This window comes from Bos javanicus, chromosome 19, assembly GCF_032452875.1.
Source record: "Bos javanicus breed banteng chromosome 19, ARS-OSU_banteng_1.0, whole genome shotgun sequence".
Classification (NCBI taxonomy): domain Eukaryota; kingdom Metazoa; phylum Chordata; class Mammalia; order Artiodactyla; family Bovidae; genus Bos; species Bos javanicus.
In genome coordinates, this window is record NC_083886.1 from 10,793,439 (window position 1) to 10,819,873 (window position 26,435).

The following is a 26,435-nucleotide window of genomic DNA, read 5'->3' on the forward strand; positions in this document are numbered from 1 at the left end:
TCGTTGGTCCAGTGGAGCAGACGCCCTCCCAGCCTTTAGCCTATCGGCTTCCGGGAAACGGGGCTGCGCCTGGAGGGAGGAGGTGCGGCGCCGGGGTAGAGACGCGACCAATGGGAAATCACAGCGCGTCCCTGCGGTAGCCAATGGGAGAGCAGAAAAGGGGGGCTGCAGGCGAAGGCTCCAGGGACCGGAAGTGGGGGCGGCCCGTGGCCTCCCGGTAGCGCAGTAGGGGGGCGGAGCCTCGTCGGGGCCCGGGCTTTACATCCACTTCCGGTGACCAGCCCGCCTTAGGGCTACATCTCAGAGAAATCCCGGGAGGCACCTAAGCTTTATCCAGTTCTCCGCTTGGTTTCGCTGCGGTCGTGCGTCGCAAAGCCAGAAGGGAGAGAAAGATTCTGAATGCTGAGAGAGAAGGGGGACGGTCTGGGCCTGAGGCTCCGTCTCGGTCTTCGACTGGTGGGGGTGAAGAGTCTCCTTTTCCGCACCCTGACGTCTTCCTCCAACCCTCCCTTTGCGTCGGCGAGCCCGACGCAAGCCCTGTTCGTGACCTGAATGAATGGTGCTTTCCGTTTTGAGAAGCTTTCTCACCTGAGAGATGGGGCTGAGAATGCCACGAGCTAGTTGCGACTCTCTGGTCTGTAAAGGGTGTGGGGAGTCGGACTCCCCTGAAGATCCAGCTCTTGGCGCCTCCCTTCCTCTCTGCCCAGGGGAGCCAGAGCGGGCAGCAGGGCGGAGGATGGCCGCTGGAGGTCGCCCTGGCCCCGAGATACAACCCGACAGAAATGGAGAACAGTTGGTTCAGATTCTCAACCGACAGCTTCAGTTGGAGTGGACCTGAATGCTTTAATATCAGGTCCTGGGACCAAAATGTCTTCACTGCTCTTTTGCAAATGGCATTGGCGCTTTTACTCCATATTTAGTAAATCCCAGGAGAACTGGAACCATACCTCTGTTCACTGTTAACTCCCAAGGTTTAAAATAGAGTCTGCAATCTAGCAGATGCTTAATAAATTATTTGTTAAATGAATACTGAATTCTTACAGGACGACGATTGTACTTTTTCCATTCCCAGCACTTACTATAGTGTTTGGTGATTACAGGGGTTTCAACATGTGTTCAGTGCTCTATCACAGGCTTCCTAGAGTGCAGAGTTTAATTCTGCATATCCTTTCCCCAAAACAGAGGAAATATGAAGTTGGGAGGCTGCATGCAATTAATACCATGTTTTCTTGAGAGCGGATATCAATTCTAAAACGTCTGTGGGATTCTCAGTACTATATGTGGGAAAGATGATGGGCTCCAGATAACAGAGGCAGGACAGATACCGTCAGGAAGATAGACTGGCCAGGCTGGATTCTAGGCAGGGACTGAACTCTTGGCATGGGAGGGGAAAGTTTTTCCTGTTCTCCTGCCCCTACTAAAGGCCAGAAACCAGCACCCTCCTCCAGCAACCTTTCAAAACTGGGTCCTAAGATCTTGGTTTCCATGAGATGGGAAAGATACAGACAGTCACACCGGAAGCCACCTACAGATTTGTTAAACTTTATTTCCTCTGAGTCTCTGGGGAGGCAGCAGGGATGTAAGGCGAAGTGGCAGTAGCTGCAGGGGCCTGAGCAGAGCTGGTGCTGGGAGGGGCCGACATAGGCAGGACGAAGAGGCGGCGTTTAAATATTCAGGGCTGAAAGTCAGCTAATGGGTCTCCTTCATCTGTCTCTGGATTTTGTGCAGCATCTCCTGCATCCGCCGCAGCTGGAACAGGCACACGCATCAAAGTGGGGCCTCTCAGAGTCCTACAGATTTAGGGAAATGCCCCCCTCTAATCCCTTCAGTCAGGCCCTTGGTAGCCCTGGGGTGTGATGGGGTCCTTGGGTAGAACCACTAATCCACCAATCCAGGGTCCAGATATGTACCAGGTTCAGGGATATTCCTATTCCCAAACCAAGAAAGACAGGTTTATGATTAAACAGGGGTCCTCTCAGGCCGGCAACCCCTACCACCCCATACTACCCTCACCTCCTCATCTTTCTCTCGGATCAGCCTCTCAGTTTCTGGATCTGTCCCTGGTGGGACGGCAGGAAGGGGAAAGTCGGTACCACTCTCTAGAGTCAGTTTGCTGAAGGGAAGGGGGAAAGGAGGTTGGTAAGGGTAGGGGAACCCCAGTACCTGCTTGGACTGAGCCCAGAGCCTGCGGAACAAAGGAAGGGCTTGGTCTCATCCGAGGTGGCGCTTGGGACCCCACCCCTGCCAGCTCCGTCCTGGCCTTTGGCCATACTTGCGATTCCGTTCTTTCACCACCAGGCGGGTCATGCTCTGGATGCACTGTGCCCGGTAGTTCTCATAATGTGTCTCCCGCGTCACGTCCTTCAGGTCCTGCATGTGAGTACGCACCAGCATTGTCCTCAGCTTCACAAAGTCGCAGTGCCCTGGGTTTTCCACTGCACAGCAAGGCTAGGGGTCAGCCAGGGGCATGGGTAGAGGAGACCCATGGAGGGCAAGGAGATACCCTGGTCACAAGCTCAGAGCTTTACCTTCCACGATGCCCCAGGGGTAGAGCCGGCCCCGAACTCGACGCCCTCTGGCCTCTACCACAGTGTTGCTGCCAATGACAGCAAATGGGATGCTTTCCTGGAAGAAGTTAGGGGTGTTTCTCAACACCCCCATTCTCACCTGTTCCTTTGTGCCTGCGTCTTCATCTTCCTCTGCTTCGTTCTAGGAAACCAGGGTCCTCTTCCACCCCAAGAGCCCCTCCCCGTTGTATAGAATTCTACTCCCTCTTCCGCCCAGAAGAAACAAGCTGGGAAAGGGATCCCTGGGGTGGCCCCACCTTTAGGGCCAGGTCCTGTGATTTGAAGTCCTCATCCTCATCAGAGTCACAGTCTGGGAACTGGTAGACCTTGATTCCAAAGTGCTCAATCTCCTCCCGGATCTGGCAAACACACGAGGGGCCCACGGTTCTGGGGGGACTCCAACCTTTCCAGAAGCCCACCTGCTCCCCTCCCCCACCAGCTGCCCTCACTTTGCGTTTCTTGCGCTCCACTTCAGGAGGTGTCAGTGTGTCCGCCTTGGCCAAGATAGGCACGATGTTGACCCGCTGATGCAGGGCCTTCATAAATTCAACATCCAATGGCCGGAGCCTGGGGAACAGGAACCTGTGACCACCTGCTAGTGGCAGCCCTGCCCTGGGTAGTCCTGGCCTGTCCCCTTGGCAGCGCCTGGTGGGGCCAGGAGCACCAGGCTCAGACCGTACCCATGGCCGAAGGGCGAGATGAAGTACAGGCAGCAGTGCACCCTGTTGTCTTGAATGTTCTTGCGGTTCAGGCCACTCTCATCTCGGAAATACTGCTCAAACTGCTGGTCGATGTATTCGGCCACAGGCTTCCAGCTGGGGCAGGGAACACAAGCAGAGAAAGTGTGCAAGTGAGGACTGCCTAGTGAGCTCTGGGGCTACAAGGAGTCCACGCCCTGGGCAGTCTTTGCAAGACTTTGCTCTTCGCCAACTTGCTTTACCGCATCTTCAGGGAGGTACCTGGGTGGGTCATGGTACATCTCAAACATCCTGATAGAAAATCAGACTAGGCACATGGGCAGAGGTCATTAAACCCTTAGTTTGATGAGAAGAAGAGAGCCCAGGTGACCAAACAAAGCAGTAAGACTAGCAAGATGCGGTGAAAACCAACTGGAGGCCAGGGCAGCCCTAAGTCAGGTGCACAGTTCAGCCTCAGGGCCTTTATTCGAGTGGGTCCAGCCTCTCCTGCACTTCTCCAAGCCCACTCCGTCCTTCAAAGCCATGTCCAAGAACCATCTCTTCCACAAAGGTTTCTGTGACTATACCAATGCACACTGCTCTCCTTTCCCTTCACCACACATGAAGGTCATATACATTTATGGTATATATCATCCATATGTATATTCAACATATATATTCAAGAACCTCAGTTTTCAAGTCTCTTGCTCTGCTGTTCCTGAGTTTTGTCTTCACTGATAGATGCCCTGATAGGTGGACATTGTAAGTATCATTATTCTCATCTTATACATGAAGAAGTCAAATCCAGAGCAGCTGAGACTTAATGCAGATCATTTTAGCCAGCAAATTCTCTACCCATCCAAGTGCCTGGGCTCTGACTCCTAGTTCAGTGTGTTTGCCACTACACTGCCTGACCCATTTACTAACCTAAGTTTTTGCCTGATTGACACACATGCCAGAGACCTGCCCCCTCTCCTCTCCCACTGCCACTAGACTGTAAGCTTCCCAGTGACAAGGATTATTCATACTTGCTCTGTATCCCTTAAAATGTCCAGCATGGGCTGGACACCTAATCTGTGCTCAGTAAATTCTTGCCGCTGACTAAATGGGCACATGTGCGGATACACTGTAAACTGGGAGGGGCCGGGCGAGGGGAATTATTACTACAGTATGGAATGTCAGAGGAAGTAAGTAGACCGATTGAAGGAGGAAGCGCTACTTGCTAAAGCGGGAAACAGGCGTTGGTTGGGGCTAGAATTTCAAGGCAAGCCCAGTTGGCTGAGACATATTCCTGGATTAGGAAGGGTGATGACATGGAGGCCACCTCAGTCCAGCAGGAGTATTTACGGGGACCATGCACTACGTACTAGCCCAGCGCTATGGCAAGAATGTACGAAGTGGCCCTCCCCTCAAGGCTTCGATCAAGAAGCTGAAGGTGAACCAGTGTGCTGAGCCAAGGTCTCATGTTGTAATGATAAAGCATGTGAGGCGGGTTCAGAGCACAGAAGGATCTGTAAGATTCCGATCAGTCTGGGAGGCAACCATCCAGGGCCAGCTTCCTGGGCGTGTGACCTGTGCAGTCACATGTGGGCCCTGAGCTCAGAGGGGCCACACCTGGTTCACTCTCTGCTGTGGCCATCTTGAAATTCTTTATCATTTGAACAAGGGACCCCACACTTTTCTTTTGCACTAATCCTGCAATTATCGTCTTTAAATTCATGAGTGTTGTGTACACAGCCTTTAACAGTTTTTAATGCACATTTACATGCATCTTTCTGGGATGATTTTTAGATCAACTGGTAAAGCCAGCATTTTTCAACTAAAGAAATGGAAATGCAGTCATTTGCTCAAGATCACACAGTTACTTAATGCTGAATCAGGATCTGAGTTCTCAGTCCAGGAGTCTCAGCGCCACCCTACCTAATGTTCTTAACAAAGGCACCACCACCTTTTTCTGTTTCTATCCCCATTCTCCTCTCATCTACTCCCTTAGGTCAGACCACTATCTAAGCATCTTTCTAGTTCTTGAAAAAAAAAATGTCAGGGATAACTGGGGAGGTGGGCAGGTGTTGTTGTTTAGTCACTAAGTCGTGTTCGACTGTTTTGAGACCCCATAGACTTAGCCCCACCCCACTCCAGTGCTTTTGCCTGGAGAATCCCATGGACGGAGGAGCCTGGTAGGCTGCAGTCCATGGGATCGCTAGAGTCAGACATGACTGAGCGACTTTACTTTCACTTTTCACTTTCCTGCATTGGAGAAGGAAATGGCAACCCACTCCAGTGTTCTTGCCTGGAGAATCCCAGGGACGGGGGAGCCTGGTGGGCTCCATGGGGTCGCGTAGAGTCGGACACGACTGAAGCGACTTAGCAGCAGCAGCAGCAGACCTAGCCTGCCAGGCTCCTCTGTCCATGGGATTTCCCAGGCAGGAATACTGGAGTGGGTTGCCATTTCCTTCTCCAGGGGATCTTCCCCACCCAGGGATCGAACCCGCATCTCCTGAACTGGCAGGCAGATTCTTTACCACTGAGACACCAGGGAAGCTTGACGGAGGGGTGGGGAGTGGCGAGTAGCCACTTTTCTTTTGGCAGGTAGCCCAGAGGGTGCTTGGAGTTTAAACGCAGTTCCACCCACACTTTCCTTTGCCTCTTCTTTCTCACCTTCCCCCACCCCTCCAGGCACTCTCACCCCTTTAATAACTTGCTTGTAGCACCTAAAATGTTGCTGGTGAAAGGAGCAGATGGAGGGAAGGGGGCCGTTATTGAGCACCTGCTCTATGTCAGGTCCTCTGCTACATGTTTTCACATGTTTGCTTCTTGAGGCTCCTCCCTCCAAAGAGGGGGTGCCCTCACCCCTATTCTAGAACTGTAGGTCAGAGTCAAAGGAACACTAGAAGTCATCTATCCCAAGGCTGTCCCTCTCACCTGACAGAGGAGACAGCTGTCCAGTAAGGGGCAGCGGCACGCTCGAGGGCACACAGCCCTGCTTCCTGACATCAGGGATATGTCTGCACCTCTGTGTGCGAGCGTAGGGAATGGGCGGGCTGGGGGCAGGCTCTGTGCTTGGTCAGACCTACCACTCTGTGTTGTTGACGGCGTCCCCAAAACCTGGTGTGTCCACAATGGTAAGCCGCAGCTTCACGCCCTTCTCTTCTATGTCCACAGCGTGCTTAGTGATCTCCACCGTCTGCATGATACGCTCTGGAGAAGGGGGAAACTGAGGCCAGGGCTGGGGCAAGGACCTGCCCACTGGGAGGACATGGCCCATCCCAACCAGCCCTGCTGCCCAGGCTGCCTCACCCACCCTGCCCCTTCCCCGCCCCCTGGGGCTGCCTGGGGCCTGTCTGTTCTCTGGGAACCAGCGAAGAGCACATTTCCCAACACAGGAAATGCCGGTGGCTGTTGGCTCCGGCCCCAGCCTCTTCTCTGCTCCGGCCTCTTTTCTCGGATTCCTGGAATCCTTTGGGGGGTCAGAGAGGATTCTGGCCCCTGCCCTGCTTCAGCACCCAAGTCTTTAGGGAGCTTGCTGGTTGGCTGCCAGGCTGGACAGCCCTCCGGAGAGATGTGGCAGGCTCTCTAGGAAGCCGAAGCTTCCTGTATCCCCCAGACCCCAAGTGAGCTCCATTTCCCAGGTCAGCTCTGCCCGCCTGTCCTCACGCTCCTTCCCTCACCTTCTGCACTGAGGAGCTTCCGGTCCCGGTACAGATCCGTGAGGAAGAGGCTGTTGACCAGCGTGGACTTCCCCAGGCCCGACTCTCCTGACGGGGGAGACAGGACAGAGGCACCAAGTCACAGCGGTCATCAAGAGGCCACCCCACTGGGCCGAGTGTGTGGAGGAACTTCTTGCTTATCTCATTGGGAAGAGACTAACCCAAACACAGCAGAGCTGGAAGCAGCAGAGATGAGAGCTCATCCAGCCAGTGAGGCCCAGAGAGGATAAGGGATTCCCCAGGGTCACACAGTAAAAGGCAAATGTTAGGAACCTGAGGGTTAAGGGTTCTCTGGACCTTGTCAATGACCCCTCCCCCACAACACATAGGATACGGACTTTGGATAGGATATGGATTTTGGGCCACCTACAGCTTCTGGCTCTTCTGCAAAAAGGCACAGCCACTTACTGCTTTCTCCTGCCCTGGCCATACCCCAGTGGCTCAGACAGTAAAGAAGCCGCCTGCAATGCAGGAGACCTCGGTTCCACCCCTGGGTCAGGAAGATCTGGGTTCCACCCCTGGAGAAGGAAATTGCAACCCATTCCAATGTTCTTGCCCGGAGAATCCCATGGACAGAGAAGCCTGGCGAGCTACAGTCCATGGGTTCACAAAGAGTCGGACACGACTGAGCAACTAACACCCATATACCCCCCCAACACACACACACAGACCATCCCCACCTGAAACGCCTCTTGCCCAGCTCTGCCCGACCCCTGCTCTACCTGCCACCATAAGGGTAAAGTCAAAGCCTTTCTTCACAGACTTCCGGTGGACCTGATTGGGGAGGGTCGCAAAGCCCACGTACTCCTTGTCATCCTGGGGGACGACAAGAAAGCAGAGTGCATTAGAGCAGAGGCAGAAGGACCCCAGGACCCAATGCCAGACTTCTCCCCGCCTCTTGGGTCTTTGCCCAGCCTTCCAGGATCACTGCCACACTCCTCTGAGGCCCCAGGTGGGGCCACCAGCTGGGCTCCTGTCCCTGCTGACACTGTCGGGTTCCAATGCATGGGGGGCGCAGGGGTGACCCCACAGAGCTGGGGCCAACACAGGACAGAGCACGTCTCCAGCCACATGTGGGTGCACACGCACGCGCGCGCGCGCACACACACACACACAGACACACACTTCTGGGGCTCCCTCAGCTCCCTCCCCAGGTCCTCCTGCATCAGCCCACGGCACAGACGGGGGCTGGAGGCTCTACCTCGGAGGAGTCATAGGGATCGAGCTTGCCCCACGGGCTGCGGGGCCGGGCTGAGGGGCTGAGGGGGGCTGAGGCAGAGAAGTACTGCTGGCTGTCAGAGGGCTGGGGCCACGAGGGGGGTTTGAACTCCAGGTCATCCTGGCAGAGGTCTGAAGCCTGGGGCCTCGGCTCCTGGATTTGGGGCCTGGGCACCAAGGTCTTGGCCTCTGGTGGGTGGTAGGTCTCGCTTCCTGGGAAATCCGTCACGAACTTGTTCAGTTCTGCGTCATCCGAGTCCTCCAGAAAGCGCTTGATCTGAGGGGCAGGGGCGGGGTGGGGTAGGCGGGTCGGTGGCAGGAAGGGAAGAAGGAAGGAGCAAGACAGGAGAAGGCGAGAGGGAGAGAGGAAAGCACGTGTGGTTAGAAGGGAAAGGAGCTGCACAGGCGGCCAAGCCAGAGGAAGCGCTCGCCACCCTCCCCTGCTTACAGGCCTCCCGGCCCGAGGGTCCCGACAGCAGGAGAGACCCCAGGGAGCAGCGGCAGCCCCCGGCGCCCCAGCAGCCGCTCTGGGGACCCAGCAGCTCCGGTCTCCATGCTCCCTCGCAGCAGGGTGCTGGTCGAGGCTGCCCCTCCACGCCAGGGCCAGGGACTGCCCTAGAGGCCAGGAAGCCAGGCCGAATGAGCGGAGCAGACAGAGGCATTAGAGCGGAGAGGAGAACGTGGCTCAGGACGGAAGGAGAGTGCAGACCGTCAGGATGGGTAGGGGCGGGAGGCGGGAGGGAGCCAGGGCGGGGAGAAGGGAGCCTCCAGCTCCGGGCAACTTAGGAGCCAGCAGGGGGCTCCTCACCTCCGGCCGCTGCAGCTCTGAGCTCCGGGACTGGGAGCCGACTCTCCCGGAGGTGTTCACTCCTGGAGCGCAGAGCAGCTGACCTGAGACCCCTGACTCCAGACCCTGAGCCTGGGCTCCAGGGGCGAAGGGGAAACGTGCCAGGGATGCTCGTGAGGAACCGGGTGAGGGAGGGTGGGAGGACACTGCAGACAGCCCCCAGCCGCGAGGGTTGTAGAGGCGGAGGCACCCCCGGCTGCCCCCTGCCCTCTGCCCCGAGCTAGGCTTCAGCCGGAAGTACCGGAGGGGGTCTGGCCTCGACGGTGAAGCACACGGCGGGTGGGCAGACAGTGGCTGGCTCCTCTGCGGAGACCTGTTCCCCCACCATCTCCAGCTGGGAAGACAGGCCACGTCCCCCTTACTCTGACCTTCAGTTCTAGACCCTGAAGCTTCCTCTCTCCTTTGGGGGCCGGCCCCCTTCGTGGAGTGCCTGGCGGTGCTGGGCTCAGCTCTGCCTTACAATACCCACGTGCCACCCCCAGACAATGGACAAGGGCCGGCTTCACAGGCTGACTCACCCCCTGGGAATCGGCCAAGCTAGTGGGGGCTACCCCAGACCACTGTGGAGTCCCAGTCAGGGGAGATAAGACAGCCACCGTCTTCAGCAGGTTCCCGGCTACAGCGGGAAGAACGGACGGATGCAGTCCTACGCACTGCCAGCTTTCTGCAGAGGGAAGGGACTAGAAGGGGGCTAGAGGGGAAAGCCGCCTAAGAGCTACTTCTGGGCTATAGCCTCTCAAGTGCCCCTGCCAGCTTAGAGCCACAGTCTCCAGGGCTTGCCTGGACAGGAAACTGCCCGTTTAGCCTGAAACTGGAACCAGCGTGTGGGGGCCAAATGGACAGAAGAGACTGTCCTGAGGCAGGCCTGACCCAACTGGCTTTTTCTCACCCACAATATCTTTGGGGGCCAGTGGGGTGACCATTCACTCCGGTTTATGTTTGCTGTCATAGCAGAATTGCCCCTTTCCACTCTTAAAAGGGTCCCAGTTCAGACGATTAATTATACAGCGATGGGGAAGGGATGTGGGTGGGGGGCGGGCGGAGTGTGTGTGACAGGTCTTGTTTTCTGGCAGCCCAGGAGTCTGGGGAATTTGGGGAAATCCTGTCCCTCTGCACAACCCTACAGGAACCCAGAAGTCTGTCTGGGGGGCAGACTGAGGGTGGGAGAGAGGGGACTGTCTCCACCTGGTTCCACCAGGAGCACTGAGCAGAGGGGCAGCAGGGAGGGGAGGAAGGAAGGCCCTGACGGGGACCCCCAGCCTCCTGCAAACCTTCCAGGAGAGCCGCCAGCACCACTCTCCCTCCAGCGAGCATGGGAGGGACCCACCGGAGCTCCAACCAAGGGGTCAGGACGCCAGGGGCCTCGTCGGCCCCCAGCTCTGCCACAGACCCAATCCTTCTGCCACAGACCCAAACCTTCTCTGCCTTTGAGCTCCGATCCAGCCAACGCAAGGGGGAAGACGAGGCAGGTCCACCCTTTCCCGGAGCAGCCTTACCCCAGCTTCAGCCCTCTCCTCAGGGACAGAACCGCCTTGCCGTCCCAGGGAACGGTCCATGTCCCACGCTTCAGACTCCCTGTCAGCAAGCTCTAGGTCTAATTTTATCTGCCAGGCAGAGTTCCTCACGCACAGAAACGCCTGGTCTTGATGCTTTTGTAACCCGGCGTCCTGACTTGCTCCTCTCCCTTTCTCTCTGACCACCCTGTCTCTGTCAGGGGCCAAAAAAGCCTGTGGAATGTCCTTCCCCACCCCCTCCCTCCTCCCTTCCCTTGGCTCCCACCCTCCAAGGACAGCTCAGCTGCAGCGGGACCGCTGCTTTCCTCTGCAGTCCCATCCTCCTCTGATTGGCTCCCCATGAGGCCTGCCCGCTGCCTGCCCTGGTGGGCACAGCACCAGCTTCCCAAGTCCGTCTGCAGGCTCCTGATCCACTTGGCTTCTCTTGTTAACCCCCAAGGACGCCAAGGCCTGTCGGGGGGTTGAGCCCTGTCCCCAAAGTGACCTGGTCCAGGAGACATCATCCCGAAAGGATTCTGACCTCTCTTTTTCACCTTAACTTCAAGCAGTGCTGAAGTAGGGTGGGGTGTCCTAAGCCCCCTGCGTGTAGGTTCTCATGGGAATGGACCCACTTTTCTTCCCAGTGTCGCTGTGGGTTCCTCCCAGCAGAGAACTGCACTACCTTCAGAAATTGCCTTCAGAGATTTCCCTGCGGAGGGCCCCAGGCGCAGCGGGGCCTTTGCCACTCAGACGCCTTCCATCCTGGGATACCTGCCCTCTCAACTCAGCCAAATCCCTTCCATCCCTCCCGTCAGTCTCAGGGAGTCAGCTGCTAACGCTTGGTCTCTGTGGGGCATGACCTCAGGTGGAGGAGAGGCTGGCATCCCACAGGCTTCCAAGTTACCTATCAGGTGGGAGACGCATAGAGAGGGACCTGGCTGGGAGTGCACGCGTGGAGCACCTGATTGGCAGACAGCAGGCCAGTGTTTCTGGTTTGGCTAGAAACACCCTTTGTGATTCTGAACAGTGTCTTAATTTCAGGGCCTTAATGTCCAAATGTGAGTGGCCCTTCCCTGTCCCAGGAAGGCTGACACCCAGATGACAGGTACACCTCAAGCTGCTTTGAACCTGGGGAGAGAAGGGACAGCTCAGGTCACAGGATGGTTTTTAACGTGAGCCGGTCATTCTTTCTGTATGCCAATTAAGCCCTCCTGGGAGGCTCCCAGGCTGGGGAGCTCTCCCCACTGATCTCCCAAGCACCTGGGTCCCTCATCTCCTTTCACAAAGAGACCCTCACAGACAAGTTTGGCTTGTCACAAACACGTCAGCCTAAAGACCAGGCTGGCTTGAGGCCAGGGGCCTGAGGCCGAGGACTCTGGTCGTGATAGGGTGTCTTTAATTACAGAGGAACAGGCCAATTACAACTCAGCCAAGTTGAAGCCCCAAGACCTCATTTGAACTGAACTTAATGTGTGGCAGAAAAAGCCTCCCTTGGCCCCTGCCCTAGGGACACTTGGCACTACGAACAATCAGAGCTCCCCTCGGCTCCCACCCTGGTACCATAAGTTGTCTGTCCCCACGTGGGGAGAAGGATGCAGGCAGGGATAAAGGCAGGCACCACTTGGCCTCTCCCAGGAACCCCCCTTGGGGAAGGTCACAATGTCACCCAGACTTCCTGGCCAAGACTTGGGCCTCAGCCTGGACACAGCTTGACAGAGGAGAGACCAAAAGGTTGGCCTGTCTAGACCTGGAAGCTCCTGATTCCACAGGGCCCGGGAAGCTCCTTTCTGGAGGCTGCCCACAGCCAACATCCTGCCCCACAGGCTGGCGACAGACCTCCTGCTGCTGTAAACAGCCCATGCCTCCCACGCAGAGGGCAAAGGCGAGGGGGCTTCCAGACCCGGAGCAGAAGCTGGCACAGGGCCTGAAGGCCCTGACACCCAGCACAGTGTGTTTGTGGCAGGCTCTGGCCTTGAGGGCAGGACAAGAGCTGGCATCCTCAGTCAAACCTCAACACTTCCTACCTGGGGGGTCTCCAGAGAGTCGGGCTGGGGTTACTGCTTCTCCGCCCATCGCAGGCAGGTGGCAGGAATGAGTTCCCTCCACCCCTCATCACTGCAGAGGGACCTGGTTTGGGGGGGTAGGGGGGGGCCAGGTAGGATGCTGCAGGAGGAAGATTCCCTAGGGTCCTTATCTCAGGGGCAGAGGGACGTAGGGTGCTGGCTGGGCCGCCCTCTCTCAGAGGTCCCTGGGCAGAGGGTGGTGTGGGAAGGGCCTAGGAGCGGCCCCTTCCCAGGCGGTGGGGAGGAGGGCCCAAGCGTCTCACCAGCCCTCTCGGGGAGGCAGGCAGTGTTTGTGAGCCTCCTGTGTATTTTCCAAAGGAAGTTGCTGCTGGTCCCTGAGCCCTGGCTAGGTGGGGGTGAGAAAGGGTCACCCAGGTAACAGCTGACCCAGGCAAGGGCGGGGACCCTCAACTCTGCCCCTGCCGGACTCGCTCGCCCCAGCCCACCTGCGCGTCTCGACCGGCGCCCTCTCCCCACCCTTCACGGACCCATCCCTTCGCCCAAGAACCGGGCAGCACCCCGGGGCCGGGGCCCACTCCGTGTCTGCTCGGATCAGGAGGAGAAACTTGGGAGCAGCGACGCAGTGCCGTCCGCCACCCGAGCCTGCCGGTGCCCGCGGCGGGCGACAGCGCCTCCAGCCCCGTGCAGCCGGGGCTGCAGCGCCGCGGGTCTCAGCGAAGCCGCCCGGGAGCGGCGGGCCCTGTGCGCCCAGCCCTGCCCCGCGCCCGCCCGCCTTACCATGGCTGCAGCCCGGGCCTGGCCGGCTCCGCCTGGACAGCGCCCGAGCGACCCGCGGCCGGAGCTGCGCGCCGACCTCGCCGCACCGCCAGCCCCCTCCCGCCGCCCCGAGAGCGGACCGGCTGGGGGCGGGGCCCGCAGCGGGGGCGGGGCGGGGCGGCCCCGGGGCGGGGCCTGCACCTTTGCTGCGCGCGGGCTTGCGCTGGCTGAGCCGGGGGACTCTGGCCTGCGGGTGGGCCTTGCAGCTCGCGACCCCCGGAGTCAGGATGCGGAGAGGCGATCAGACAGAGCTTCGCTGGTCATCTGGCTCTCCCTGAGCCCCTCAAGAGTGGCCTGCCCAGGCGGCGCAGCACCGCGGGGGCTTGAGCCGGTCCCCAAAGAAAAAGGAAGGGCCCACCTGGCACCCCCTAGAGAAGCCTTTGGAAGGACAGGGGAGTTTGCCCCGTGGGTTAGAGAGAAACAGTTACCCCGGAGAGTCCACAAGGTTTGTGGGAATTGAACCCAGCTGCTGTCCAAGTTACTGATCGTCCATACCCTCTGTATACCTCCTAAGGTGGACGTCAGAGAGTCCCCACCTCCAGCCAAGCTGTGAAGAAGAGGCAGGAGGTTCCCTTCGTGCAGGACCCTAGATTAAAGATTAAAGAGGATTTGCTGCATAAACTATCCTGGGATCATCTGCTGGAAGAGTGGAAGGGAGAGGCCGAGTGGCCTTTCTGGGCAGTGAAGCCTTGCCTGGGGCTGTGGAAGGTGCAGGGGGCCTCAGGAGAGGCCAGGCTGGGCAAGCAGGTGAGATGCTGTGGAGACAGATGCTCCAGCAGCTTTAGAGGCATTAGAGGCTCAGGAGGGTGAGCAGCAGCTCGCAGAAAGTAGACGCTTGGGGCGGGGAGTTGGTGGGGATTTCCTGAGCTAATACGGGTCTGAGCTGGTTAGGCTTCTGTAGAAGTTTCCAGAAGCATGCCCCTCTGTGACATCTAAGAGTCCTCCTCCAGGACAGACTGGGAGGCCCCAATACACTTTGGACAAAACTAAGGCCACACATGGTCCCCTCTATTGGTAGGAGTGCCAGAGGCCAGCCTACACTCTGGGTCTGATTCACGGCCTGGTGATCTTGGTTGAGATCCGTCAAACGCAGCAAAAGAGAGGGATCTGTCAAACTCAGCTGGGTACCCCGATGAGATCAGATTCAGAAAACATGGGGCTGCCATTAAATATCTGGCAGTGGTGGGAGGGAGGAAAGAAGGGGTGTCATTCCTTAAAGAAGTCAGGGCATTCAGGAGCCAGCAAGTCAAAGAGAAAACTTTCTATCTGGGTAACCTCACTTCCCTCTCTAGGCTCAGTTCCCATACCTCAAAATGAGGGAATTAAACTAAGCTAGAGACCAGCAGATTGGCTCCAATGAGAGGCAACCTCTGAAAATATAGGAGGTTCCTGGAAAAGGTCCAGGGTAGATCAGGAGATATGAAGCTCTACTCAGGAAAACAAATACATAAAGGAGTTCCTTTCGAGAGAAACCAGTGTCTGTTGGAAGTCTGCAGAAACGGCAGCACTTGCTCCGTTGGACCCAAATGTCAAATTCGAGCTGCACAAAGCCCCTCTGTTGGGATCTAGCTGCAGCCACTAGTTACCATGTCTGCACTCCTCATAGGAAACCTCTCCAGTATTTCAGCCCTCGAGGCCTGGGCTGGGGGTGCTGGGCCCAAGGGAGAAAGCCTACATCAAGGAGGACAGGCCCCATCACAGAGCCTTGTTTTTCACAATCATAATGTGCCTCCTCCCCGCCACCCCGGTTCTGGCTGCTGTCCAAGCATGGACACAGACACATCTCAGCTAGCAGCTCACCCTCTGCTGCAGCTGGAACCCCAGGCTTTGCTCTGGCACTGGCTGCCCAGACCCCAAAGAGCCCTGTTTCATGAGACATGTTGGTGCCCACTTGCTTGGAAGGCAGCAAAGCCCCAAGAGAGACTGGGAACCATGAAACTCATCTCTAAGCCAAGAATCTTGGGGTCTTGATGGCCATAGGCCCAGCATGAGGCATGGGCTGGGCAAAAATAAAAGCCTAAGACAGACTTTGGGTCACTCTACCTACACAACCCTACACGCTCACCCTGCTGAAATTCAGGAGTCTCGGTGAGAACTTGGCCTGTGAATAAGTCCCTGAGATAATTGCCAAAATTATCTCAATGTCTGCAATTCCCTTCCCTTCCCTGTGTTTCCGAAAGAGAGGACTGTTCTACCCTCAACACCAACTCTCATGTTCTGTCGGGACAGGTGGAGTTGGACACTTGGAAGCAGGGCTGAGATACAGCAGCCCTCATACGAGTCACTGACCACTGAGTGCTCAGTACCACCTCCAGCCAGCAGGTAGCCTGGCCAACCTTGCCTCAGTACCCTCAGCTCCTGGGGCTCTGGCTCTCTCTCCTCTTGAAATTCAACATCCCGGGAGTTCCCTGGCGGCCTAGTGGTTCGGATTCCACGCTTTCACTGCTGGGGCCTGGGTTCAACCCCTGTTGGGGAACTGAGATCCCGCAAGCCATGCAGGCAGGAAAAGAGAAAAAGAAATCCAATATCCCACCAGGCATTGACGTCCTTGACTAGAGTAACATTTCTTGGATACTGCTGGAGTGAGGTATTCAAACCAAGTGTCTGGAGATTAGACACTTGTCTCGCACGGGGGTAACTCTTCTGGGAAACTTGTATCTGCAAAAACAGCCCCAGCCTGCTGTCCTGGGCTCCTTCCACTTAGGCCGGGCCAACACGGTCTGTATGGAAACCTCCTGGCCCCGCCTCCACTGGATCTTTGCTGCCCAACCCTGGGTGAAGGGTGCACAGCCCAGAGATGTCAAACAGGGATGCTGTACTTGGGCCAAGGCAGGGCCCAGATTCAAAGCCAAGATTAAAGAGTAATTACCACCAGAAATCAGGATTTCAGATCTGCCTGACTGGCAAAGGCCACTTTAGTCTCTCGGTAGCAGTTTCCTTTAAGCGGTGCAAGAGTTAATAGTACCTGTGCCCCAGAGGTGCTGAGTCAGTGATCATTTAAGTCAGTGAGCCCTGGCGGAGCCGAAGGTCTATCTATCTCTGGGTTGTATCTTTCAAGGAAACCTTAGCCAGTCTGTACATCAAGGTCTGAATAGAGAGGCAAGAAACCAAAACACCCTAAGCCCCACTCCTTCTCTCATTGTTCCCCAGTGTTCCATGATCCTGGGACAGGCGTGAGATGTAGGCGGCAAGGTCAGAGAACATGGTGTTTCCTGGCACCTGCTGAATGGCTGCAGCAAGGGACAGTAGCCAGCCAGAGAGCCCTTCCAACATTCTCTGTGCAGCAGGGCAGGGCACAGGAGGCCCAGGGGTGAAGAGACCTACACGCCTCCTAATACTGCTACCCACTGTGTGTCTGACACCCTCCAAGGCCCCCCTCCCTTGACCTTCCAGCCTCTGCTTAAATATCTTCCCTGGTCAAACCCTCACTGACTCTTAACAACTGCCCTTCAATCTTTGGGTGGTGAATTACCAAGGTCTTCATTACTGAGCCAAAATCTGCCTCCTCCTGATTGTTCCCCTCCAAGTGCCTCCGTGCTAGAAGCTCTGCTGACTCATTGCCCTGGACTTTGTCCTTTGATATTCACTTCCTTTCAAGTGACCCATCTGTATGCTTTTCTCTCCAGGTCAACCACAAGCCCCTCAAGGACAGGAGAATATTTTCTATTTTAACCTCTACTCATTTCCACTCAGCATATACGCCATGTGATGTCTGTCTAGGTGACCAGGCCTCTGCCCCCAAGAGATGTCTGATCAATATGGATGGACTGAGAGTATCCACTGATTAGTTTCCACTCTGATTTTGGAGGACAGACAAGCCCCAAGGCTCTGGGCTTTGCTGACCCATAGCCTGCCCTTTAATCTGGCAGTTTCCCAGCTCACACCCACCTCCCAGCCTCTCAGTTCAAACGCAGAGACACAGATCTTACCCCTACTACAACCTTTGCTCTCACAGTTCTTGATATCTAAAGGTGCTGCTGAAATATCACCAGTTATCTTCCAGGAATATGTGACTACAGAAAAAGGGTTTATATACCACATAACCCTTGAGGCAAGATGCTCCCCAGAGACTGAGCAAGCTCTGAGCCTTGGTGTCCTCATCTCTGAAACAGGGAGGAAAAAGTCTACCTCATAGGTTTGCTATGAAGAGTTACTCAGACAACGCATGTAGTGTTGGGAGCATCACTGAAATGAATGGTGCCTACTATCTCAGCTAACACCAAAATTATCAACACCACACCAGCAACTGTCAACTGTGACTATTTCAAATGCCTTCCCTCCAAAGAATTAGGCACGTGCTTGTGTAATGGGTGTAGAGGGATGGGAGAAAAGCCTTCAAGTGACACTGGAATGACCACACTGCCACCAACTGTGGAGGCAGCTTCTCCAGTTAGCCAGCGCTCTATCTCTAGAGAACAGGTCTTGGTTTCAGACTTACTGAACTGAGTTCCCCAAAACAGCCACTGCTGAGATCCCAGGAGCGAGATGATTTTGCCAGCGGTAGGTGTGCCAAGGAAAGGGCTTTGGCTGGCCCAGCGCCCCCACCCAGGGTAGGAGTCAGCGCACCCCTCAGGAACTGCCTCCATCCTGTCCCCTCCTCCAGGCTGCCCTCAGCCCCCAAGGGGCAGCTGTCTCCTGCTTCTCCCCCCACCAACAGCAGCTGGGCCAAAGGCAGCTGAGCAGAGGCGGGGAAGGGGCATGGTCATTTCTGCTGCTCTGGGCAGCCTTCCTCTGGCTGAACAGCTGTCAGATGGCTTCTGCATTACTGACTTGCTTCTGCATCCAAGTGGGCATCTGAAGCGAAGCTCCCTAGTCGGCTGGGGTCCACTGCCTCTCATCTTCCTTGAAAAATCCACCATTTCAAATACCACCAAAACACTCCAACAGAAATGTGTGATGTTGGAGATGGGTTCCAGGCAGGGAACCAAGTAGCTTCTGGAAAGGCACTAGCAAGTCCAAAACGGATGTGGCAGATTCTTCCCTATGTGTGCTCATTCTGGGCGGAACTATAAGAATAAAAGGACTTTGCCATCAAGCTGGGGAAGAAGACAGAGCATCTTCCTGCCCTCACTTTGTAGACAGAGGAAGTGATCTGCCTGCGTCTCCCACGGGAGGTAGAGCACCATCCCCCTGCCCTGTGCTGCCAGAGGCGCTCACTGAGGTGCCACACCACCTGTCCTAGGGCGACCCACTGTCCAGGTTCGGCCAGTACTCAGGGACCTCCCAGGAAGCAGCACTTTCAGTGAGAAAGTCAGGAACATCCAGGGCAAACCCTGGGAGTTGGTCAACCTAGCCTGTCCCCAGAATAGCGAGTCTGGGCCGGAGGTCACCAGCCTCCCACCCTGCTCTCGATTTGGCTGCCCGTGGTAGCTGCAATGAACAGGGTAACATCTGACAGGAAAAGCAGCGGGGTGGGGAGGGTCAGGCTGCCATAAAAAGCCTCCCAAGGTGTCCTGCCCCATTTTCAGCAGCTTTGCTCCATCCTCTCAACAACCCCCTTTCCTCTCAACTCTGAGCCTCTGTACTTAGCAAGAGAAAATGAGGCGAGCAAAAAGATGGTTCTGGGGTTCCTTCCAGAGGGCCCATATCCGAGGATTCTGCTAACATCCCCAGGAACACAGAGCCTCCTGTGCTGCTCTACCTGAGCAAAGCTTCCTTGCGGCTCCGGAGCCGATGGGAAGCTGGCCATCCCATCCCCAAGGCCAAATGACACGGCTCCCTAAAGGTACTGAAGTCTACCGTAGGGAACCCTGAAACAGCCTCCTCTGGTTCCTGGCCTGTTTTCCAGAGTTGATTCCTTGCCTGACTGATGGATGTGGCAGGGAGTAAACCCCCTTGTCCCTTGACAGCCCGAGAAGGCACATCCAAGGGCAAGTCAGTTAGCTGCCTCAAGGACACAGGCTCTCGGGACCAGGGCAGCCTCTCCCAACAAGAACTGCTTTATTCCAGGGAATTCCCCCAGGGCTGTGTGAGAAGACAGCCCCCGCTGACCCCAGAGGCACCCTCAGGACCTTCCTGTTAGGCTGCTGCTAGTGCTGATACAAAAAAAAACAAACCCTCAGGAATGTTTCTCTTAGTCCAGCATAACCTCCTCCAGAAGACTCCATCCCTAAAGTCCCAGCCCAAGGATGAGAAGCATCTGTCGGTCCTGCTCCTCAGATAAAAACTTTGAGGGACCGCCTGGGAGGAGACTGACATGGAGAGACAGATAGGCAGAATCACGCTCTGTCCCCAGCTACAGACCCTGGAGGGTTCATGAAGCTCAACAACAGGCTGCCGTCCACGAGCCCGGCGCCGTGGTGGGGCCACCAGAGACTTCCTGCCAGGAGTGGAATCTGGAACAGACTCCACAGTCCGCCTGGCTTCTGGAGGAGAGGGGCCAGAGGACACCAGCTCCCCAGAGTCTCCATCCCGGGACCACGCTGCTGGGGGACAGCCTGAGGCCGGCCTCGCCTGTGCGTGTCCTGCAAGGAGAGCACCAGGCCCACCTCCGTGTCGCCCACTTCGAGTCCGGAGAAGACTGGCAGGCCCTGTTGCCGGCCGGAAAGCCTTCTCTTGCCGGCTTCTGGGGACAGCTCTGCTGCTGAGCAGGGCTGGAGAGCTGCAATTATGGAGACAGGATAAGAGCTATTTTGGGAAGGAGCCGTCGTGCTGCCAAGGCTTTTGACTTCCTAAACTAAAACAAGATGCACAAAGAAGAGGGTGAGGGTGAAGACCAACAGGGAGGGACTCTGTCAGAAGCATCCTATCCAGAATAAGGGGAAATATAACCCCTTCCCGGAGGTAGATTTGCATCAAGGGGGGATCAAGAGGCTGGCTGCTAAGCTCTCCGAGCCCTGGCTATGGGAAAGAGTAGTAACCTGACCACCTCCCCCACCGAATTCCCTGCTGACTCCCTCTCACCTAAGACCTCCCAAGAGCACTTCTTCAGTCTGTTGCATTTCTTTGGACCTTTGAGCACAGGTGATTTTGTATTGTTGTTGAAATATTTCCTGTCCATGTCTCATCTCCCCATCCAGACAGTAAGCCAAAGAACGTGCGTGTTGTGCGGCTTCGATGGTTTCCCCAACAGTGCCTAGCAGAGTGCTAAGCTTCTAATAAAAATTGCTGATGGAAGGAAGAGAGGGATAAAGGCAGGAGAGAGAGAAGGAGTACTGTCTTGCATGGAGATAATCTAAAAGAAGCTGCTCCCACCCAGAGCTGAGCTCAGGGTAGAGGGCGAGATAAGCAGCATGGCAGAGGGGGTGGCAACCCCATTCCTGGCACCTCCCCTGCAGCTGTGCCGTTATCAGAGTTCAGGCTGTTCTGCCTCCCAATTTTATATACACACACATCTCATTTGTTTTCTATCTGCAGTCAACGGTCCATCCTGGGCTAGTCCACGAATGGGACCCATTACAGGCCATGCTGGGCTTTGGATAAGGGAGAGATAAGGCAAGAGAAAGAATAAAGGCAAGAGAGCTTGGACTGTCTTATCAGACATGGGTCAAGAAGAATGAAAGTACTTAGAGGAACAACACGCTGTGAAATCAGGACACTCTTTGCCAAATTCAGGACACGGGGCTGCCGAGAGCAGAGTTCACCTTGTCCCTTTCCAAGTTAAGGACTCAAATAGTGCATAACCCAGAAAAGCAGCCCCTTTGTGGAGAGCCCTAGGCCAGAGAGGGGACAGCCAGTGGGGATGGATCCAACCTATGGCTCCCCAGACAGTCTTCCCACAGAGAACCTGGAAGGATTTGTCGTTTGCCAAAAGGTCTCTACTCTTTCTCTCCAGTGTTGCAGCGAGCTCTGGTGCCTTCGTGTGTAAGTCTCTCTGGAGACGCCACCCCATAGGTGCCCAGGTTGGCAAGTGGAACACTTCAGCCCCTGCCTCTCTGCCAGGTACCCACATGCAAAGAACAACCTGCCCAACCACAGGGAGCACCTCTGTCTGTCTGCTTTCATATCTGCTTCCATGAAAGGGTGAGAGGGGGACTTGGATCAGGGGGAGCACAGGAAGACTGGAAGTAACTTCCCGGGGGCGTTCTTACCTCCTCATCTGTCATAATGGAGAGAGTAGAAGCCAGGCATTCCCAGGGGGCAGCAAATGGAATTCAGAGAGTGCCAACAGGAGGGGAAAAAGAGAATTTTACTAAAGATGTCCAGTGGACTTGGGTATAACCTGGCCCAAATTCCTTCCTAATCCAAAATGGCCCAAATAAAAACAGCTAGCATGTGTTTCCAGGCACAGTGAGCACTGTGCTTTACATGTAATAGCTTAGCGAGTCCTTGCAAGAACCTTCAAAGGAAGCCAATAATAGATGGGGGAACTAATGCCTGGAAAGGTAAAATGACTTACCCAAGGTCACAGTCAGAAAATAGAGAGACCAGGGGTCACACGCAGTAATATAGCTCGAGTCCTTATTCTAAAAACCTCTCCTTTGTGGAGCTTTGCTCCCTCTGAGGGGCAGAGCTGCTGGGGGGGACTGGGACTGCATCCCAGGGCTCTCCCCTCTCTAGAAATGTCTTCATCCAGAGCCCTGGCCTCCCTCACGCTCACAGGCTAGAGTCTGTTGTCCACAACACTTGAAGCAGGAATTCCTCAGCACTAAGATACTCGGTATTAAGATTGACCCCGGCCTTCCCTCCCACCAGAGAGGTCAAGAGCACAAAGTGAATAGGGGGTGGGCTCAGCTCCTGGGGGTTCTCCAGTTAGCTGAAGACCCACTGATGTTCTTAAAGGCTTTCACCTAGACATCCCTGGAGATCCTGCTTTGCCCACAGCCAGTAAGTACTTCCCCGGTCCTGGGGTAGGGGTCTTGAGGAGGGTTCTGAGGAAGCAGAGAGACACACAAGGAGACCCCTCAAGCTGCATTAGTTTGGAGTTAGTCCTGAGTAAGACCGTGATCAGGCAGTTTGTGTTAGTGGGGCTTTTGACATTTGCTTTTTAATCACACGATAGGTTAAGACCAGCTTGTCTGAAAGGCCATGGGCTTACATCATTCTCCATTCCCAACGTGACTACTTCCCATCAAAAGGAGACTCTTGAAAATGAAAAGAGATTCCAAATCCCAAAGGAATGACTCTAATGGTAGGATTTTAGGCAAGGTGAGGAGCTCCTCTGCCCCTGGTGTCAGAGCCCCGGCAGGCACCGTGCTGACAGGCCTAGCTTTGGGATTCAGAGGCCACCCTCCCACCTGTCCTCCTGCCCCCCAGCCCCCCAAAGAGGACCCACGGGAGGGAAAGCACAGACCTTTTAGCCACCAGAAGACACGATTGTACATTTCCTCAGAGACATCTGAAAGTAACAGAGATTGTTGCTTTTTTTTTCTCTCTGTGGGATGCGCCCCCCGCCCCTCACTACTTCACGGCTCCCTTCCTAGCTCTACTTTTCTCCACCCAAAGCTGCCCTCAGCCCTTGGCGCTCTCCCCAAGAGGCTCCTCCGACCTAAGACCAAATGCCGCGTTCCCGTCCTGCTGCCCCCCCTTCTCCCCCCCTCCCTCGTGCCCCCTCTCAGAAGCCTAAGTCCCAGCTCATTTACGCCCTACCTTCTCCACTTGGTTGCCAGAATATTTACCTGAGGACCTCTGTTCTCTTTACCAGCCCTCACCCAGCTCAGTTCTTTGTCTCCACCCCTGGGAAGTAGCTTCCCACCCTGCAGACCACTCTCTACTACCTTCCATTGAAAGGTTAAGCAGCGTTGCCTGGAAGAGTCAATGCCTGACGCCGGCCCAAGCATCGTCATCGGCGTCATTAGCTTGGAGCTCAGAGAAGCTGGTGGGGAAGGAAGGGAGCAGTGGGCTCAAGGATGGGTCTAGCTTTGGCACTGTGGGAGGGCAGCTCTGAGGCCCAGAATGAGGAGGGGGACCTTTCTCCCACCCCGGCGTCCCACCTCACTAAATCGGGGCTGCACCTGGGCAGTCCGCTTCTGCACATACCCATGAAGAAAACACTAAACCTTTGAGTGGGGTGTCTGGAGGTGTGCTTGGGGGCCTGCGGCACTTCCCTCAATGGTGACGGGCTCGGAGACTCCTTTGGTGATGATAGTGGAGATGGACTTGCCTTCTCTCTCTGGAACATCAGATCCTCACAGAAAGGGCTGGTTTCCATTTCAAAAAAAGGCAGTGAAGGGTCTGGGGGAGGAGGGGACTTGGGCTCGATATCAGGTGTTGTTGGCCGACTGTTGGGCATTTCACCGTCAGGGCTGAGTAAGGCCCACCACGTGGAGTCTGGCCCGTATCTCGGTAAGCACCGAGGGGGCAAGGGCCGAGGGGTCAGTTCCAGCTCTACGCGGACAGAGTGCTTTCTAGAAGAGGGCTCCGGAGGCCTGAGTGTGGGTCGTGGGAACTCATAGATACTGTCTGAGGGTTTTGCGATATATTGCTTGTATTCGGGCTCTGGAGTGGCCAAGACAGAAGATTTGCGGGGACTCTCAGATGCTGCTCGAGACGTCCTGCGGGAAGCTGACTGTGCCCCGGGGGAGATGGTGACCCTACGGCCACCCTCACTCTCTCCGCGCGCTGAGGGCTTCGTGCTGGGCTCCACTTCTGATGGTATTAAAACCTTTGGGGAGAACTTGATTTCGTTGTACACAGAGGGCCTGTGGCCAGGCTCAGGCTCAGGGCGCATCGAAGCCTTGTGTCCACTGTTCAAATCTTTAAGGACAGAGAGTGTGAGGGATGATTCCAAGTTCACACTTCTACGCAAGGCCTTAGGTTCTGCATAAATTGAGTTCTGACGGCCCGTGTCAGATTCTGGCCCAGGAATTCTTCTCTGGGTTGACCGAGAGTCTGGATAGATGCGGTTGCCGCCACGTTCTGGGCTAGGGGGTCTCCTTGGCGATCTGATATCCCCAGCAGTCACATTCTTTCGAATGGGCTCAGTTTGGACTGCTTCATCCTTTGGGCAAATCAAAGGCCTCCGGGGAACTCTGACCCCTTGTGGGTATTGGACCTTGGAGGGTGGCTCGTCTTCTAAGAGTGTGAAGTCATCCTTCTGGTCGACAAAACTCAACCGGCGAGAGGATTTGGCCTCTGGAATTAACGAGAAACGATTACTGATGTCGCGTCCTGGCCTGATCTCAACCCCTCTTCTAGTTGCTTCCTCTCTGGACGGACTGACATTCTGCTGCATCTGACCGGTGTAGAGCATCGACTCGCCCTGAGTCAGCTTTCGAGAAGGAGAGGCCTGGCGGGATGTATCAGTTCTGGATCGGGTCTCGGTTCGAGGGTTGGGTGCTCCAGAGGGGCCTGGCCCTGACTGAGGGGAGCTAGAGCGAAGGTAGTCTGATGATAAATGGAGAGCAGTGGCGTGCCCAGCTTCTGATCTTCGATGGCCTATTGGGATCGTGGAGGCTGGACCACTCCGCTGGCTCGAGGAGATAAGGTACCCCTGTCCCCGTTGAGGGGTCATGCTAGTAACCTCGGCCCCTTTCTGTGTTGAAACTGCTACCCTGGACCCAGTTTTATTTGTCTTGACCACATGATACGTTGTGCCTCTTTGGGTAGAGCCCATATTTTACCAGCTGGTTTGTATTCAGGGTCCTAAGAAAGCCTGAATATTTATCCTCAGTTTTAAAAGCTGCTGTTCTTGCACTCCCACAAAAGTGGCTGTTGTTCTCCAGGTGTCTCTACTAGTCCCCTTAGCTACCTGCCTGGTGATGTCATAAAGGAAGGAGCCTCCTATTAAATATTCTGGCATACAGACACAGTTCTTCAGACTCTCAAGCAGTAACGGCAACTGTGGATTGTCTTTTGTGTTGACACCACCAAAGCTTTGACCAAGTTCTTAGCAAATCCAGGATTTCCTGGTGTAGAATGAAGGCTCTAGATCCTCCCTTACTCTCCCCAGGTTCTAGGAACTCTCAGAGACTCATCCAGAGAGAAGGAACCAGTTTGAATATCCTACGAAGGCAGGGCTCCTCAAATCAATCCCACTGTGTTAGCCCCAATTTTAATAAGATGCAAGGTGCAAAACTGTCCCAATTTGGTTTGGAGCTGCACTGAATATAAGTCACAAAATAGAATCCCAGCTTTCTACAGGTTTTGGGGGTGGTTTGGTTGGCCATGGGGTGAAAATCCAGGTTGCTCAAATCATAAATTCTCACACATTCTTGGCCCAGGAGTGCACGTAGGCTTGTAGGAGTCAGTCATTGGTTTCAATCACAAATGGCTATTTGTGTACCTTGGACAAGTTACTTGACTCGCCTGAGACTTGGCTTCTTCATCCGGAAACCACTGCCTGGTAGATGAATGTCACACAATAAATGGTACTCCTTTCTCACAAGCCCCTCCTCTCAGCTATCCTGATCAGCTTGACTCCAGTCCTTTCTTCATTTGAAGAAAGACTTTCCACCTTGGATGACCATTTATTTATTCATATTTATTTCTGGTGGCCCTGGGTCTTCGCTGCCACCTGTGGGCTTTCTCTAGTTGCAGCGAGTTGTAGCTACGCTCTCCTTGCAGTGCGTGGGCTTCTCACTGTGGTGGCTTCTCTTGTTGGGGAGCGCAGTCTTCAATAGTTGTGGTGCCTGGGCTCAGCTGCTCCACAGCATGTGGGACCTTCCTGAAGCAGGGCTCAAACTCATGTCCCCTCCACTGGCAGATGGATTCTTAATCACCAGGGAAGTCCTTGGATGATCGCTTTGGATAAGAGAGAAACACAGTCATCTTTCTCTCCCTTTCGCATGCTGGTTCTCTCTCTCCCTCTCTGAGACAGAGCCCACGGTATCCAGCATTCCACTGTTGACTCTGAAGGGTCATGACAGTTATTGGATGTTTAGGATCACAGTTTCTGGATCTTTATATTCAGAATTGATTAGAGACATAAAGTCAAAATTTAAATTTTTTTGTTGTTGTTGCCACGCTGTGGGTCTTGCAGGATCTCAGTTCCCTGACCAGGGATTGAACCCAGGCAGTGGCATTGAAAGCACCAAATCCTAATCACTGGACCACCAGGGAATTCCCCAAACCAAAAAAAACACGTTTTTATGTATCAGGTATCTCAATAGATTGAGAAACTTTGAGCTAGTCACATAGGTCTCAAGAATATAAAATTCTGGTCCTCAAACTTGCCAGGCCCCTGGAGCTGGGGGCCCAAGGGACTGC

At 55.3% G+C, this 26,435-nt stretch overlaps 1 protein-coding gene across 11 annotated transcripts; it reads right to left on the reverse strand.

The window, feature by feature from the left end:
* Window positions 1–1,526: 1,526 nt before the first annotated feature.
* Window positions 1,527–26,139, reverse strand: SEPTIN4 (septin 4). 11 transcript variants are annotated; one of them, XM_061390126.1, is made up of 14 exons: window positions 23,268–24,925; window positions 22,582–22,626; window positions 21,380–21,387; window positions 8,153–8,446; window positions 7,674–7,767; window positions 6,913–6,999; window positions 6,319–6,442; window positions 3,248–3,382; window positions 3,017–3,134; window positions 2,825–2,926; window positions 2,529–2,625; window positions 2,273–2,435; window positions 2,014–2,113; window positions 1,527–1,749 (listed from the first exon to the last, which is right to left on the reverse strand). In XM_061390126.1, exons 1-14 carry the CDS (start codon window positions 24,841–24,843, stop codon window positions 1,690–1,692), a joined length of 3,003 nt encoding a protein of 1,000 aa, XP_061246110.1. In that variant the 5' UTR covers window positions 24,844–24,925; the 3' UTR covers window positions 1,527–1,689. The 11 variants fall into 11 exon arrangements, with proteins under 11 accessions (XP_061246110.1, XP_061246105.1, XP_061246101.1 ...); XM_061390121.1 differs by lacking the exons at window positions 21,380–21,387; window positions 22,582–22,626; window positions 23,268–24,925 and adding an exon at window positions 13,311–13,569; XM_061390117.1 differs by lacking the exons at window positions 21,380–21,387; window positions 22,582–22,626; window positions 23,268–24,925 and adding an exon at window positions 10,513–10,742.
* Window positions 26,140–26,435: the final 296 nt, after the last annotated feature.